Source organism: Lissotriton vulgaris, chromosome 7 (genome assembly GCF_964263255.1).
Source record: "Lissotriton vulgaris chromosome 7, aLisVul1.2, whole genome shotgun sequence".
Classification (NCBI taxonomy): Eukaryota; Metazoa; Chordata; class Amphibia; order Caudata; family Salamandridae; genus Lissotriton; species Lissotriton vulgaris.
The window spans coordinates 328,974,879-328,992,866 of NC_141695.1; the positions used below are offsets into that span (position 1 = coordinate 328,974,879).

Sequence of the window (17,988 nt, forward strand, 5' to 3'; positions counted from 1 at the left end):
GTCGCTCTTCGGATGCGGGGGACGGCGGCGAGGGCGTGGTTGGCTGATCGGAGGTGGCGTTTGGGAGCGTAGAAGTTGACTAGGCTGTTGAGGTAGCTCGGGCCTTGGTCGTGTAGGGCTTTGTGTGCGTGGGTGAGGAGGCGGAAGGTGATTCTTTTGTTGACGGGGAGCCAGTGAAGGTCTCGCAGATGTCCGGAGATGTGGCTGGTTCGTGGGATGTCGAGGATGAGTCTGGCTGAGGCGTTCTGGATCCGCTGGAGTCTCTTCTGGAGCTTGGCGGTGGTCCCGGCGTAGAGGGCGTTGCCGTAGTCCAGTCGGCTGGTGACGAGGGCCTGGGTGACGGTCTTCCTGGTCTCGGTGGGGATCCACCAGAAGATCTTCCGTAGCATGCGTAGGATGTTGAAGCATGCCGAGGAGACGTTGTTGACTTGCCTGGTCATGGAGAGGGAGGAGTCCAGGATGAAGCCCAGGTTGCGTGCATGGTCTGTCGGTTTGGGTGCGGTGCCCAGGGCGGGAGGCCACCAGGAGTCGTCCCAGGCGGAGGGAGAGGAGCCCAGGATGAGGACCTCCGTCTTGTCCGAGTTCAGTTTCAGGCGGCTGGTCGTCATCCACTCGGCTACCTCTTTCATCCCTTCGTGCAGGTTGGCTCTGGCGGCGGCGGGGTCGTTGGTCAGGGAGAGGATCAGCTGGGTGTCGTCGGCGTAGGAGATTATGCTGAGGTTGTGTTTGCGTACGATGGCCGCGAGGGGGCTCATGTAGACGTTGAAGAGGGTGGGGCTCAGAGATGATCCTTGGGGGACGCCGCAGATGACTTCGGTGGCCTCTGACTTGTACGGTGGTAGGCGGACTCTCTGTGTTCTCCCGTCGAGGAAGGAGGTGATCCACTCCAGCGCCTTGTCCTGGATTCCGACGTTGCTGAGGCGCCGTACTAGGGTGCGGTGGCAGACCGTGTCGAATGCCGCGGAGAGGTCTAGGAGGATGAGGGCCGCTGTTTCTCCATTGTCCATCAGGGCTCGGATGTCGTCGGTGGCGGCGATGAGGGCGGTCTCGGTGCTGTGGTTGGCTCGGAAGCCGGACTGTGAGGGGTCGAGGGATCCGTTCGTCTCGAGGAAAGCGGCCATCTGCTTGTTGACGGTCTTCTCGATGACTTTGGCTGGAAACGGGAGGAGCGAGATGGGGCGGTAATTCTTGAGGTCGGTGGGGTCCGCTGTTGGTTTCTTGAGTAGGGCGCTGAGTTCGGCATGTTTCCAGCTCTCGGGGAAGATGGTGGTGTCGAGGGATGTGTTGATGATGTCTCGCAGGTGGGGTGCGATGACAGCGTCGGCTTTGTTGAAGACGTGGTGAGGGCAGGGGTCGGTCGGTGATCCGGAGTGGATGGAGTTCATCGTGCGGATGGTGTCTTCGGTGCTGATCGGGGTCCAGGCGCGGAGGGTGGTGGTGGGGGGTGGTTGTTCGGTCATGGTGTGCGTTGGTTGGTTGTTGAAGCTGTTGTGTATGTCCGCGATCTTGTTGTGGAAGTATGAAGCCAGGGAGTTGCAGAGGTCTTGCGATGGGGTGATGTCGTTGTTTCCTGCGCTGGGGTTGGAAAGCTCTTTGACGATGTTGAAGAGTTCCTTGCAGTTGTGTGCGTTGTTGTCCAACCGGTCCTTGAATGCTGTTTTCTTGGCGGCGCGGATCAGCTGGTGGTGTTTCCGGGTGGCAAGTTTGAAGGAGGTCCTGTTGTCCGGTGTCGGTTCCCTTCTCCAGACTTTCTCGAGGGCTCGGCAGTTCTTCTTGGAGCTCTTGAGTTCGTCGGTGAACCATGGGGCTTTCTTGCTGCCGGGTCTGCTGGGCGGGGTCCTCAGTGGGGCGAGTTCGTCCGCGCAGTTGCTGATCCACTTCGTGAGGTTGTCGGCGGCCTGGCTGGGGTTCGCTGAGCTGGCAGGAGGGTGCTGGCTCAGGGAGGTGGCGAGCTGGTCTGCTGTGATCTTGTTCCAGCTTCTGCGGGCGGTCTGTTGCTGGTGGTGGTGGGTCGTTGTTTTCTTGAAGGTGAAGTGGACGCAGCTGTGGTCCGTCCATTGAAGCTCTGTGGTGTGGCTGAAGTTGATGTCCTTGCTGGATGAGAAGACAGCGTCGAGTGTGTGTCCGGCGAGGTGGGTGGGGGTGGACACCAGTTGCTTGAGTCCCAGGTTGGTGAGGTTGTCGAGCAGGGTGCTGGTGTTGCGGTTGTTGTTGTTCTCCAGATGGAAGTTGAGGTCTCCCAGGAGGATGGTTCTGTTAGATGCTGAGAAAGCATTCGATCGAGTGGGGTGGGACTACCTATGAGCGGTGATGACGGCATATGGCTTTCAGGGCCAATACTTAAGATGAATGCAGTCTTTATATGACCATCCCACTGCAAAAATTAGCTATGCAGGTATGATATCCCCCAATTTTTCAATAGCTAGGGGCACTCGGCAAGGGTGTCCTTTGTCACCCCTGTTGTTTGCGCTCTCTATGGAACCATTTTTAAATGAACTACAGACCCAACCTAATATTATCCCTTACAAATACGGTCTTAACACTCTTAAAATAACCGCGTATGCGGATGATATCGCAATTTTTACTACTGATGTGGTAAAAGCTCTTCCGGGGATAACAAAGGAAGCTAATAGTTTCGGGGCTATCTCCGGATATAAATTAAATATAAATAAAACACAGTTCATATTGAATTATAAACCCTTGGTCCCGGTCCAAGGCATATGTAGGACTGCCATATATCTGGGAGTAAAAGTATCTTTGAATATAAAAGAAATAATCACGCTCAATTATGATTCTTTACTAAAAGAAGTAGCACTCTCATTGAAAAAATGGCACAAGATCCCACTTTATCAAAACAACACGTAAGAGAGGGCCTGAGGGAGGTGTTTAACGACCAAACAGGCTAATACCCCCTGTATAACTACCTGAATAACAACAAAGCCTGTAGGTCAAGTGGTGCTGAGGTATAACAATTAACACTGGTATATTTGCACACAAAGTGAATCAAACAAAAGACTATCAACTGTTGCTGATTAAGTCCTATCAGCCCACCTGATGGCAGAGCCTCATCATGTAGGACTACCGAACCAAGGTAAGTGTGCGATCGCCCAGTTGTAGTTTAGCGACGCATCACAAAAATCCCACTTGGCTTAGGTGGGCGGATTAACTTAATCAAAATGAAAGTATTACCAAAATGTCTTTATCTATTTAGATCAATCCCTTTACGCGTTAGTAATCTTTTATTTTTAAAACTAGATGGGATATGTAGCAGTTACATCTGGGGATACAAAAAAGCTTGTAGATCGATTCTTTTGCTGAAGTTACCAATTGAAAAGGGAAGATTCAATTTCCCTGATTTTAAATTATACTTTTTTGCAACTTTCTTTGGTCGCCTTCGAAGCTTGCTTAAAGCTATAATTCGTTTTACTTTTTTCAGTTTATGTTGGGCACAGATTGTAACCAGTTTTTGGCAAGAGTTAATGACCCAAATTATTTCAAGCGGTTCAAGTTTAAGACTGCCAGGGAGATCGTTAGAATATGGAACTTGATTTTGACTATTAGTAAAACTTCTTTCTTTCACTCAAGATTACAGATATGGGGCAATCCGGAACTTCCCGGAATCTTTAATGATGGTGCGGAGGTTAGTTGGCCCAGCTGTGGTATTCATTTGTAAGGAGATCTCTATGACCCAGAAGGATTTTTAGATTTTGCAACGCTTAAACTTCTTTACAAACTGAATGACACCATGCGGTTTAAATACATGCAAATTCGGGACTTTTTAGTCCGTAAAATGAAGGTGTATGAAGTCTCCGACTCAGACATTTGGACTTGTCTCTATTCCGATAAGACTAACCGCCCGATTCATGAACCAAAATTGCGCTCGCAAGGGGCCGGATTCTGAGAATCCGGCCCTTTGCGAGAGCGATTTTTGCATTTGGGATTCAGCATCCCAATTGCAAAAATCGCTAATTGCGATGTCGCAAATGTGCGAGGAATTACATTTAAGGAATCTCTATTAGAGATTCCTTAAATGCAATTCAACATCCAATTTAAATTTGCGAATTAGCAATTTCTTGCTGCAATTTACTGCGAGGTCAGACCTCGCGGTAAATTGCGAAAACTCAGAAAAATGCATTTAAATGCATTTTTCTGAGTTGCATGTTACACACACACATGTCCTTTGGACATGTGTGTGTGCAACACCTGTGTGAAATTTCATTTGAGGGGTGCTACAGGGTGTCCTGTGGACAGCCCTGGCACCCTTCAAATCGCAATCTTATTTGCGATTAGCTAATTGCTAATCGCAAATAAGGAATACTCCCCATTCATTCCTATGGGCCTTTTGGCCCATAGGAATGAATGGCGAGTTATTCCTTATTTGCGATTAGCAATTTGCTAATCGCAAATAAGGAATCAGTAGGAATCGCATTTTATTATGCGATTCCTACATGATTACCGTTTTGCGAGTCTTTAATAGCGAATCGCTATGATTCGCTATTAGGGGCTCGCAAAACGGCCCGTTGATGAATCAGGCTGTAAATCATTAATCAGCGAGAGTTATAAATGTCTTAAACAGCAAAAAGCTGACGATTGTATAAAACTTGCTATAAAGTGGACTACTAGATTAGGTATTAATACAGCATCTAACCAGATTTCTGCCACTTTTTATAGTATCAACTGTGTGGTTCTGTCCTCTAGTTTAAGACTACAATCATATAGAACTATATGTTCTTTGTATTATACCCCACAAAGAATATCAATGTGGTCATCAAACAGTCTAGCAAATGATCGTTCTAAGTGCCCCAAATGTGACCTCGTGGCGGCGGACTTAGAACACAGGCTTTTCTCATGTCCCGCACTATCGGAGTTTTGGTCCGGAAGGGAAAGTATCCTTAAGCAGAAGCAGATTATTTTTTCCCCTCTTTCAGTTATCACGGTTTTATTAGATATACAATCATTAAATTGCCTACATAAAGATTTAATCACTATTTTATTTGCATGTGCTAGACTGACTATCGCAAGGGCTTGGATCTCTTCGAAATCTCCGCATATTATGGAATGGTGGACACTTGCTAACGAAATTCATGCCATGAAATTAGCGTTAGCTAAAGTAAGGGGATTACGATCAATGATGAAATGGGAAAAAATTTGGGGAACATTTATATAATTTTGAAATTTACCCTCACCCTTCTATGTGCTTAATTGGTGATGAGGTTAAACTATGTCAAGGCTATAACTGCATTGAGTTTAATATGCTTAATATTAATTCCTTGTGTTGCTGAATATTCCTTAATTGTTATGAATTATACTTCTGTATGGATTGGCTTATATTGAATTGCTTAATTGGATGTTTAAATCGAATGAACTTTATTTTTCTCGTGCTGTCAATAAAACATTTTTTTTAAAAAAAGGAATATGGAGAGGGGGAGTTTCACCTGACCATAGGACATCAGCATTAAAGTAAGAGGCAGGACGCTGCTACCCGCACCCCAGAAACGTAGGGATTAGAACACAGAGCACAGGGTTATGGAGGCAGTCTTGTCCACCATTAAATAAACACACAAGACACAAATACATCCAAGTTATGTGGCACTGGATGTGATTTTACAGGGAGAGAAAGTAGGCATTCTCACCACAGGGGTAATGTAAAAAGGCCAATGTCTCTAGCCTGGGGTGATGGGGAAAGTCTGAAGCACATTGATGAGGCCCTCCAGGTACAGAACAGTCTTTGGGGACCTTACAATTCGGAAATTGACTTTCCGTGGCTCATGTGGAAGACGACAACCTTCATACAGAGGGGGCTACCAACAATATCATTAACCCTCCGACTCCTCATCCGCTTAACAGTGTTGGATTTAGGAGTTATGTCTGGGTGACCTTTGTCAGCAAAGTTAGTGTCTGCTCACAAACAGTGCAGCGAAAATGTGAAGTACTCACAGATAGTGAAGTCCATAAGGGAAGAATTATGCAGTAGCATAGACCACACAACATGACAGAGCTAAACTAAGCCATGCAGAGAACTTTCATCCCTTCACCACTAATACTTGTATCCCCCTCCTGAGCATTGTGGCTTATTACCCCAAAACTGCTATGGTGCTCACTCCCCTTTTCCCTAATTGTTGTTGGTTTCCTGGTCTTTTTCCTCCCTGTCCATGCTAAGATGACCTGTGGCGCCAGAACCAACCATGTCTTTTATGATTAAAGGTCACAGGATAGATGATTAAGACACGCCTCAAGGTTCTTAAAATCAGCAACTACTCTGCTCTGGGCGACATTGCTTCTGCTCCTAGAACGGCCCCACACCTGAGACTGCCCATCCTGTTGCATACATTATTTAAACTTGCCCGCTATGTTTCTATCAGTGTGTCTCTATTGGATAGGAGAGACTTTACTTACTTGATGGGTATGCAGGAAACACCTGCAGCGCTGTTGCCTACGCTGTAATTGTACAGTCCAGACACTTATGAGCAGGGCTATAATACTGTTAACATCTTCAAAGTGACAAAGAAACTATGATTTAGATTGGTCTGTTTTGAGGCCACAATACTTGGACGTATCAGCTGGACAATTAAAGGGTGACACCATCACTACTGTTTCTCATGGCGTTTGTGTGTAGCATACATGGTTGATACCCTAACATTACCTGTTGCGTGCACCCGTAAAATACAAAGCACCTAGAAAACTGATTGTAATCGAAGGAAGTGGTGTAGCACAGTGGAATGACATTAAGTTATTAATCTTCACTTACAAGCAGATCACAGCAAAGCGCCTGTTTCTCTTTCCACTGTGTGCTGTAGGAGATTGAATACTGCTTATTCGAATGCCTTGTCAACAGTAAGATATGGTGCATCAAATCTGTAGACCTCAAATTGATGACTTTGAACACCCTGCCTGCTTCTCTCACACACACACACAACTTTCACCTTTGATCTTCTCTCAGCAATGGGACAAATAAGGATTGTGAAACTGACAGTAACACATAATGGCCAGAGATGTACCACCAAGGCACTGAGAGGGAGGACCTCCGAAATCAAATCAAATCAGGTGTTTGTTAAGCACAACTACTCACCTGTAAGGGTCTCAAGGCGCTGGGGGAGGGGGTTCACAGGTTCCAGTCCATCAAGGAGGGGGTCTGTTGAAGAGCCAGGTTTTGAGGTTTCTTGCTAAGATGGGGAGCGATGTTTTCTGTCTGAGGTGGAGAGGAAGGTCGTTCCAGGCTCTGGCCACGCGGAAGGAGAAGGAGCGGCCTCCCGATCTGCTCTTTTTGGTGTGGCGGGCCACTCCCTAGGAGAGCTGGGCTGATCATAGGGTCCTTTGAGTTGCGTGGAATTTGAGTTGGCTGTTCAGGTATGCTGGTCCGGTGTTGTGGAGGGCCTTAAAAGCGTGGATTAGCATCTTGAAGGTGACTCCATCTTCGATGGAGAGCCAGTGGAGTGTGCGCAGGTGCTGGGAGATGTGACAGTGTCTTGGTAGGTTGCGGACCAGTCTTGCGGCGGTGTTTTGGATGTTCTGTAGCTTGCGGGTGAGGTTTTTGTTTATGCCAGCATAGAGTGCGTTGCCGTAGTCGGGCCTGCTGGTGACCAGGGCGTGAGTGACGGTCTTTCTGTGTTCGACGGTGATCCATTTGAAGGTCTTACGTAGGAGGCGGAGGGTGTGGAAGCAGGAGGATGAGACGGAGTTGATCTGGGGTCCATTTTGAGCTCTGAGTCCAGGATGAATCCCAGGTTGTGTGCGTGGTCAGTGGGGGTGGGCAGGCTACCAAAGGCGGGGGGCCACCTAGGGCCATTCCAGGCGTCTGAGTTTGGGCCCATGAGGAGTACTTCCGATTTGTTGGTGTTTAGTTGTAGGCAGCTGTTTTTCATCCATTTGACGACTGCTTCCATGCCTTCTCGAAAGTTTTGTCTGGCGGTGTTGGGTTCGTTGGAGAGGGGGAGGATGAGTTGGGTGTCTTCTGCGTATGACACAATGTTGAGTCCATTGGTTCTGAAGATGGGGCGAGCGGAGCCATGTAGACTTGAAAGAGCGTTGAAGATACACTGCATGCATAGTACGGAAATGGTTGGGTCACAGGAATAGCCTTTTGCTCTGTTATTCAAGAAAGAAAGGTTAGCAAACTCTGGAAATGGTCTTTATTACCTGCAGTGACACAGTGAGAGAGGATTATATTGTCCAGGGAATAGTCCAGGGAACAGTCCTGAGCACAGGAAGTGACAGTGAGACTCAGGTGATCAACAAATAGTGTTAAGATTTGCACCAACCTTACCTGAGCATGGCGATGAGAAGGTTTAACAGGAGTATGTTGGCCACCAGCAGGAAGATCACCAGCAAGAGGAGGACCAGCCAGTTGGCGTAGGTGTTGGTACAAGGTTCCGCTTCCTCTAGGAGGATTGCGATGGGGTTGTCTGTGCAGTTTAAACTGGGCAGATATGCAGCTGTGGGTTAAAAGCACAGAGCGTGAAAATAGATCATGCATTGAATGAGAAATACTAAATAGAAAACACAAAACGGAACACACCGCATTTTGGGAATTTATGCTCTGTCAATAGATGAATCAACCAGTTTGGCACACCAAAGCACACACAGTCACTAGACTAGTGTTAGCATTCTAGGTTGAACTTTACCATCTGACTGCCACTGCTAACACACACACACACATCAAGACTGCATAGTAGTTCTCCATCAAACCTCTGGGAAGCTTTAAATCACTACATAGAGCAGACATAATGCTGACTGCTGTGTCTTCCTTTATTCACAACCTAAACTACAGCACTCAGCAATACCATTAGTCCAGGCAATCCACAATTGAAGAAAAGATCACACGGAGCCGTAAACAAAACACTAGCCACATACACCAAACAAATTGTTACACATCTCACATAATCAATATAACACTCAGTGACCAAACAGAACACATGCTATGGGACTACCCTACACCCTCTACACAAACACACATACCAACATAGCAGCAAGTCTATATAACTGGCAATGTGAGGCTGCCCAATAGTGCAAATAGAACTTGACATAAGCAAAGCAGAACAAACCATATAGACAAGAACATGAAACCTTCCCTCAGCATCAATCTTAAGATCTTATTCCCGAAAATTAAATACCACCCATAAATTTAAGGTAATACATCAGACAAAACACCTGCACCCTCTCAGACACGCCAATACATACAACTATCTGGCCCATTTGTCCAACTGCATGACCTCTGCTCATCACAATCGCCTTTCCTCTATTATGGAAACCTCATTTAATACCGTTGATCACTCCACTCTGCCGTCTACTCTAGCTGATCTTGGTATGATAGACTGGTATTAAACTGGTTTCAATCTTTCCTCGCTCATCGTTTGTCTCAGTCTATTTGTGCTCCCTGCTATCTCTCACTTCTGCCAATATATTTTCACACAAGTCTCGGTCTTCTCACTCCAGACTTCATCGCTTTCTAAAAATCATCACTCCTTTCACTTTTTCCTACCACTTTCTTACTTTTACTGCTCACCTAGAGGACATAGGTCCCAAAATGCCTCCCTGCCATCCGATCACTAAAGTTGGGTTCATCCAAAATTGGAAATCCATCTTCCTGCAGCTTTCCCTTTATCCTGTTCACTTTCGCCCCGCAAAATTATCACTCATGCGCATTCAGCCAGAAACCTCTCTGAACACTTTAGTCCCACCATTACCTCAGAAACGTTCAAAGCTAACATGGGTGAGACCAGTGGCCCGACAGGGGCTCCATTTTCCACGCATCGTTCCCAGGGGCCCAGGTCAGCTGGTGTAAGCGGGAGTAACACGGTGTAAAGATCTCTCTCCATGGGATGCTGGTGTTTAGAATGATTGTGAAAAGGGTCTATAATCCCAATTCACCCTCTAAGCCCCAGGGTTAACCGCAAGACCATAGCTGCACAATGAGCCTCATTGCATATGTAATACCTTCAGCTACTCATGGCACTGTAGACAACTTTGTACTCTGGCAATGAAAGTTTCACTATTATGTATGGACTATTATGTATGGACTATTATATATGGACTAAACAATCTTAACGTGAAAGGAGCCGTTTGCTAAAAGCCAGGACTGGCTCATGGTATCCCATGTGGCAGGAGGCCAATTTGCATCCATGCTAGGCTTTTCCTGCAGAGGGGTTCTTTGCCTTGCCTGGCACTTCCAAATTTATGTTTCCATTGTGCTGTCTCAGTTACCTTTTTCGTTCCGTGTTGTAATGAGCAGAGCACATATCATTGCTAAAGCTAAACAAGCATTACGTAAGCGGACTGTTTTGTTTAGTTGACAGTCCTTGTGTGTCCACATACAGACAGAAAAAGGCAGGGGGGAAATGTAAAAAAAAAAAAAAGGCATGCGACCAAATGGGAGGGGGTGCCCTTTTTAAAACCTATTCTAACTTTCCAGGGAGTATGATGCCAAGCTTTGCATGGTACAGATGAGAACAGGGCTACAATAACTTTCTGGGCTCATGTTCCATCAAGAAAGCTCGATGTGAAAATAAACAGGACACCGAGGTAGATCGGTGGGTTAAGATACCTAATGCAGAGATCTGAGAGTTTATCTTCAGGCCACGATTACAGAGTGACCTGAGAATGAACGGTGAGCCAATGCACTGGTTAAAGAAATACGCATGCTACCCACAGATCACAGGTTCTAAGACATTAGACACTACCTCAGTGTGCACTGCTCGTCTGAGTTCTTTCAATTCAGAGCTACTAAGTTGAAAATAAACAAATCAATGTTTTCCCCAAAAATGCATCATTGTTGCACTCAAGATTATCCCACACTCTGTTGAGTCTAAAGTTTACCCTAGCCCCTCCCCACACCCACAGTTAATGCCACAGCACAGGATCTCTGCACTGAAGAGCGGTGCTTGATCCTGGGAAGACAATGTGCCTCCCAGAGGGCTGAATCCAAAACTCACCATCTATCTCATTCTGGGGAATGTAGCCAAATATCTGCAGGTAGGGCCGGTAGAACACCCGGCGGAAGATCCAGGAGATGCGCATGTCATTGGGGTGCAGGAGCCCTTCGGTGGCCACTCCGTAGGCGATGAGCCAGACCCCCAGGAAAAAGAGGAAGAAGAAGACGTCCTTCATCTGAAGAAAGAAAGGAAGCAGTGGAGACGTAAACCCTCAGAGCAACAGGAGCATCATCAATGGACTGTGACAGTATCTGGAGGCTTGTGCTTGCACTCAACTCCCAAGAAAGTCTGAGTAAGGCAAGGGCCAAAGAAGGCTCATTCCCACTCACAGGCATGATGTAGAGAGGCCGGGTTGAGGAGGCTCCTACTCACACTACATCCAGGGAAGTAAACATTAAGGTAGCGAGGGGCCTTAAATGTCTCATTCAATCACATTCAGAGGCACTGAAGGAGAAAGAGCATTGGGCAATCCTAACCTACACGCCACCAGCAGAAAAGATCACACTCACTCACATGCAAGGAATGAAGAGGGTGGAAGGAGGCTAATAACACACACTTGCAGGCAAAGAGATGTATAGAGGCAGGAGCACGAGGAAGGTGAGGAGCTCTCAAACACAAAAGAGAACAGAAGGAGGGAACGAGGTGGAGGGATTTAAGGGGCTTATTTATGAGCCCGTGTGTCACTTTGGCAGCACTGGTGCGTCACTTTTTGTGTCGCACCAACAGCGTAAAAAATGTGCCTTGTTGCACCATCTTTACAAAGTGACGCATCTAGGTAGATGCGTCACTTTGTAAACCCCTGCGCCACATTATACCTGTGCCAGGTATAATGTATGCAGGGTGGACGTTCTGGCGCAAACAAGCCTTGTAGAAGTGACGCATTCACCGCGTCACTTCTAGGACGCAAATGCTTCAATATCTTACACCTGCCTCATGGCAGGTGTAAGACTGATGCAGGCACATTTCACATGGGGCTTGCCCATGTGTAATGACCCATTGCTAGAGTTGCGTCACTTTTGTGACACACTCCAGCAATGCATAATTTTTGCGTCTACACATACGTCAGAAATACTGACGTATCTGTAACTCCTTGGAACATGATACGTCATACTGTAAATATGACGCATCATTGGTGTCGCAAGGAGGTCGCGCCGGGATGCCCCCGGGTAAGCTGAGCGCGTTACAAGTTTCATATAATAATAATAATAATAATAATGAAAAGTGACGCATCTCTGTTTTCTCGCAGCAATGCGTCACTTTTCATAAATGAGGCCCTAAATCTCTCAGTTACTCTCATGATCAGAGATAAGCCAAGGGACAAAGGAACCCTTACATTCATGGTTAGATGTATGGTAAAGCAAAAGAAAGGAAAGGATGCAAAGGAGCATGGAGCCCCATTCAAAAGGAAGAAATATGGCACATTCAGAAACGAGAATGTAAGAAAGAACAAGCCTTTAAAATAAAATAGGTCTCGCATTTGCGAGAGTTAGATCTACTGGCGTTGTAAATGATAATGTCTTTTATGTATGTATTTTTGTTTGGAGTGCAGTGGATGTATGTGGGTGGAGTGGAATTATGTGGGTTGAATTGGAATTGTCAGGTGTGGAATTGTGTGGATTGGAACTGTGTGGTGTATTTGTGTAGTGGAATTATGTGGCATGGTGAATAGATAGGGGTGATAGCAACACAGAATAGATAGATAGAAGATAGAGAATGATAGGTAGTTTGTGCACGGAACGGTGAATGAACTCTAGACAGAGGAGCAGAAAGAATATGCGAGGAAGAGAGACAGAAAGGGAGAGCAGGCAATAGATGCATAAAGAGGTAGAATTTGTGTATGCAGAAGAGATGCTAAGAAGAGGAGAAGAGCATGGGTTTGCGGGATGGACTTCTTGAAAATGCTCAGGAAAGAAATTGTGAGAAAGAGAGGGATGAGTGGGAGGGTAACCCGGGGGTGGTGGGGTGAAGGCGAGAGGTAGACCCATGCACAGCGCAAGGAGGTATAGGAAAGTAGCATGTTTTTTTTCCCCAAGTTTTTTTTAAACTAATTATTTTATTAATATTTATCTTATTAGTATTAATATCCATTATAACAAACAGTGTACATATTACAGCAGTTATACATGGTATCACAACATGGATCTACTTATATGATGAGATGGCTAACGTTGACATTTTCCATTTTTGTTTGATGTTTCCTTCCTTTTTAGGTCTCGCCTTTTCCCATTCTGCAGGAATGGAAAAGGAGAGAATTCTAGTGGTCAAAATACTCGTCAAACTATAGTTTTTTCTGTGCGGTTTTCTTCGAGTTCACGTGAATCACGTGACCAAACAAGCACGCGCATCAGCCTCCCTCCCTCCTAATTGCATTTTTTCACGGCCGCCACCACATCAAAGGGCTTCTCCCAGCGTGCGCTCTGCAGCTTCTCCTCCCCTAATTATTCATGGCTGGCCGGCCGTACTTTCAGTTTTCCGGAAGCTCTTGTTTTCCTACCCTCTGTGTCTCCAAGATAACTTGTTTCAATTGGAGTCATGGTTATAGCATGCATCTTTATAAATATGTATACATATATTTTTAGCCCACAGTTTGTATGAAATAATGCATCAAAGTGACTAGTAGCACTTCTGTGGGTATCACTTTCAGTTACCAGGTTACTGGTTCGGAGGAGCATTTCACCTAGTGCTCCCAGATCCAGGCCCCTCTCTGCAACATCTTCATGTAGAAACAGGAGCCCTGCCGAAAATATGAGCACAAGAAGGCCGACTCGCTAATTTTCTATAGTCGGTGTCTACTTAACTTCTGAAGCTAGGAGCGTTACAAGAGTTAGTCACACTTATGCGTATAATACATAAGTGAATCAGGCCCAGTATTAAGGAACGGACAGCTGGTCCACTGCTTCAGGGGTCTAGCGACCAGCCCATGGCCAATAAATACATCGTAAATATGGGAGACTCCCGGACCCTCATTCCGTTCTGTAAATGTAAATGTAAATGTATAGGCATTTATATAGCGCACTACTTACCCGTAGGGTCCCAAGGCGCTTCGACCGCTGCGAAACCCTTCCTGGCTTCCCTGAGAGATGGTCCCTTAATGGGTATCTCCAGGGTGAGACCAGGCATCCCCGGCGGTCTGGTGGGGCCGTTAGTGAAGATGAGGCAAGCTAATGCCCAGAGTTGCCGAGTGTGATCGCTGATCAGAGTGGGCACCGAGGCGAGAGAATTATCGAGTCCGCTGACCCTGGTCCAGAAACCTGCCGCGCCGGGAATCGAACCCTGGTCCCGGGCCGTCCTCTGCTCTCGGGTCTGCCGCCTCTAACCAGTGAGCCACACTACTTCACTATGCAGAGGGATGCATCATTTTGCGTCACGCCACTTTCCCCAACAGGGATGTTCAGAGTTAAAGCCAGTCAGGGAGCTGGACTGCTAACCTTTATCATTGTCATGCTATGAAGGAGGCGTCTCGGGCCCGTCAAGGCATTCCTTCGGCTGAACGCCAGATTCCCCATGAGCATGAAATCCTGCGTGGTGGGCAGAGCTCCGAGGCACTCTGAGCGGTCAATATAAAAGAATACCAACCGCAGCCAGCATGACTCCACATAAAGCACCGCCCTGCCCGCTCCAGCAGCACTGCAACGATTCCCTGCTCTGGGCTTGAGTGCTACAGGCCCAAGGGGGAGGGGGTGGGGGGTGCCATCTTCAACTTGCTGCAGTAGCAGTAGAGTTCTCGCTAGGCAAGGTCTAAGGGGCACTAACGATTAATACAACACGTCAGCAGCAGATGAGGCAAGTTAAAATGCTACATGTCGTTTTAGCACGATAGGAAACACTACCCTCTATTGTTGTGATACTGGCATTTGTATTGCGCACATTCTACCACCTTGTGGTACCTTCGGCGGTCCAGAGGTTACCATAGTAGACCGTGAACGGAATCTGCTTTTGATGGCGTGCTACGGTTGCTGATCGCAATCCACAAACATCAGGACCAGACTGTAAATCAACATAAGACTAGGAAAACACCCAAACCAGCACACTGAGGCCACCAAGCAATGGTTAAGCCATTTTAGCCCTCCATGCTTTGAAAATAGCCATTCGCCCCGCAGCCTACTAAGGAAATGCCAGAGTGGGCAGTACAGTCTTTGCAAAGATTTTGCCGAGTTGGTGGGGCTTACACTTGCTTGCATTACTCCTGACTTTCTTCTGGAATGCAGGAGTAAGCCATAAATACAAGGGTAAATCACAGTAAAATCTCAGTGAATTGAAACTTACTCAGTGCATACAGACGTCACTCAGTGCACACAGCCCTAACTCACACTGCACACAGGCTTCACTCACACTGCACACAGGCCTCACTCAGTGCACACAGCCTTCAATCACACTGCATACAGTCCGCACTCAGTGCATACTGCACACACTCAGTGCACACTGCCCTAACTCACAGTGCACACAGCACTCACTCAGTGCACACAGCACACACTCACTCGCACTGCACACAGTGATCACTCACACTGCACACAGGTGTTACTCAGTGCAAACAGCCCTCACTCAGTGCACACAGCCCTCACTCACACTGCACACAGGCCGCACTCACAGTGCACACAGCCCTCACTCACACTGCACACAGGTCTCACTCACACTGCACACAGGCCTCACTCACACTCCACACAGGCCTCACTCACAGTGCACACAGCCCTCACTCACACTGCACACAGGCCTCACTCACACTGCACACAGGCCTCACTCACACTGCACACAGGCCTCACTCACACTGCACAAAGTCTTCGATTGCACTGCATACAAGCCTTACTCAGTGCATACAGATGTCACTCAGTGCACCCAGCCCTAACTCACACTGCACACAGGCTTCACTCACACTGCACACAGGCCTCACTCAGTGAACACAGCCTTCAATCACACTGCATACAGTCTGCACTCAGTGCATACTGCACACACTCAGTACACACTGCCCTAACTCACAGTGCACACAGCACTCACTCGGTGTACACAGCTCTCACTCGCACTGCACACAGGGATCACTCACACTGCACACAGGCATCACTCACACTGCACACATGCCTCACTCAGTGCACACGGCCCTCTCACACTGCATACAGTCCGCACTCAGTGCATACTGCACACACTCAGTGCACACTGCCCTAACTCACAGTGCACACAGCACTCACTCAGTGCACACAGCACTCAATCAGTGCACACAGCTCTCACTCGCCCTGCACACAGGACTCACTCACACTGCACCCAGGCCTCACTCACACTGCACACAGGCCTCACTCACACTGCACAAAGTCTTTGATCGCACTGCATACAGGCCTCACTCAGTGCACACAGCTCTCACTCGCCCTGCACACAGGACTCACTCACACTGCACCCAGGCCTCACTCACACTGCACACAGGCCTCACTCACATTGCACACAGGCCTCACTCACACTGCACAAAGTCTTCGATTGCACTGCATACATGCCTTACTCAGTGCATACAGACGTCACTCAGTGCACACAGCCCTAACTCACACTACACACAGGCTTCACTCACACTGCACACAGGCCTCACTCAGTGCACACAGCCCTCATCACTCAGCGCAACCACAGCATCACTCAGCACCACCACAGCATCACTCAGCACCACCACAGCATCACTGGTTCAAATATGTTCTCTCAATGTTTCAAGCTTTATTACAAATGTCACAAAAAAATGTTAATATTTCACTTCTGTTCTTGGATTTTCGTCACTGAACATAATCTTCACAAAAGTTATTTACAAAAGTTTAAGCTATTGCCATTAAAAATTACAATCACTTTTATTTAAGTATTAATTATTTAAAAAAATTAAAAGCCATTGTTAATTGTAATATCAATACATCTAAGTCACGTCAATACAAAACATGTGACATTACAAATACTAAAAGTGTCACATATGCTAAAGTTAAAAGTATTGGCATTGTAAATCACAAAACATAAATATAAAATGTCATTTACAAAACCAATAGCTCCAACTTTCCTACTGCAAGACCTATTGGCAACGCCAGTGCTTTCTCTTCCCCTGTTCCCTCATTGATCTTGAGTGATATCAATCTTGAATTAAGATACTATGTTTAATGAACTTAAGAACTCTTTGAAACCCCACCCCCCCTTAACTAACCAGCATTGCTCAATGATATCCTATCTCCTATCTCCAACTCGGTCCCAATGTGTTATGTGGCTGTTACCTCGCTGATCTGACTACGGTCAGGTGCTTCATTGTCCTCCTCCGGGGCAGTTGAGCATGTGACAATTCCTCTCCTACTTCTTTTATTTCTTGTATCATTGCCCCCCATGCCAGCAGGACCTCCGGAAGCCTTTCATCCCTTCTCGTTTTTCTCATATGGGTTTCTTCAACCATTGCCCATTCTTTAAGATCCTTCTTCCGTTTGTCCAACTGCGGGCCCTCAGGGGATAACCAGTGGATCGCAATTCTTCTCTTAGCTACCGTAAGACCCAGTATCAGGAATCTTCTGGTAGTTTTACGTTTGGGATTCTTGGGGCTCAAACCAAGAAGGCAAGTGTGGAGCTCTAGGGTTATTGCCCAACCCGTGATTCTGTTCAGTTGGGATTCCACACTGGGCCATTGGGGCTATATGTTTCAAAATAATGTATGGATTGCTTTACTAGCTGATGCCTACTTGTTCGCAGTTTCTCCGGAGTGCAGAGTGCTGCGCTTTGTGTGCGATCTGTCAATAAAATAATTGTTTTAAAAAATATATATATATAGAATTTATACACATCTAATGTAATGTTCATACAGATTGATTTGTGGCTACACCAAGGTTGTCAACGCGTTTCAAAAGTTTGTTCACATAGCACCTTCTTTTTCAAGACAGTAGCATTGCTTACTTCCATTCTTTCAAAATCTATGAACATAATCACATATATTTTTTTTTAAAACAAGATTTTAATCTAGTTTAAAAACATCCTTACAATACAATCAATTATCAAAAAACTACACATTTCGAGGGCGTGGCATAGCTGGCGTGCATGGCGGTCGTGTAGAGCGCGAGCTCCTACCAGC

At 46.7% G+C, this 17,988-nt stretch overlaps 1 protein-coding gene across 1 annotated transcript in view; it reads right to left on the reverse strand.

Moving 5' to 3' along the window:
- The window catches only part of LOC147701495 (transient receptor potential cation channel subfamily M member 4-like), a 1,534,183-nt gene that overhangs the window by 312,975 nt on the left and 1,203,220 nt on the right, over positions 1-17,988 (reverse strand). Inside the window, exons 19-20 of the mRNA XM_086929348.1 lie at positions 10,929-11,103; positions 8,264-8,432 (exon numbers count right to left, since the gene is read on the reverse strand). Coding sequence (XP_086785474.1) covers positions 8,264-8,432; positions 10,929-11,103 — 344 coding nt within the window. The remainder of the gene's footprint in view (positions 1-8,263; positions 8,433-10,928; positions 11,104-17,988) is intronic.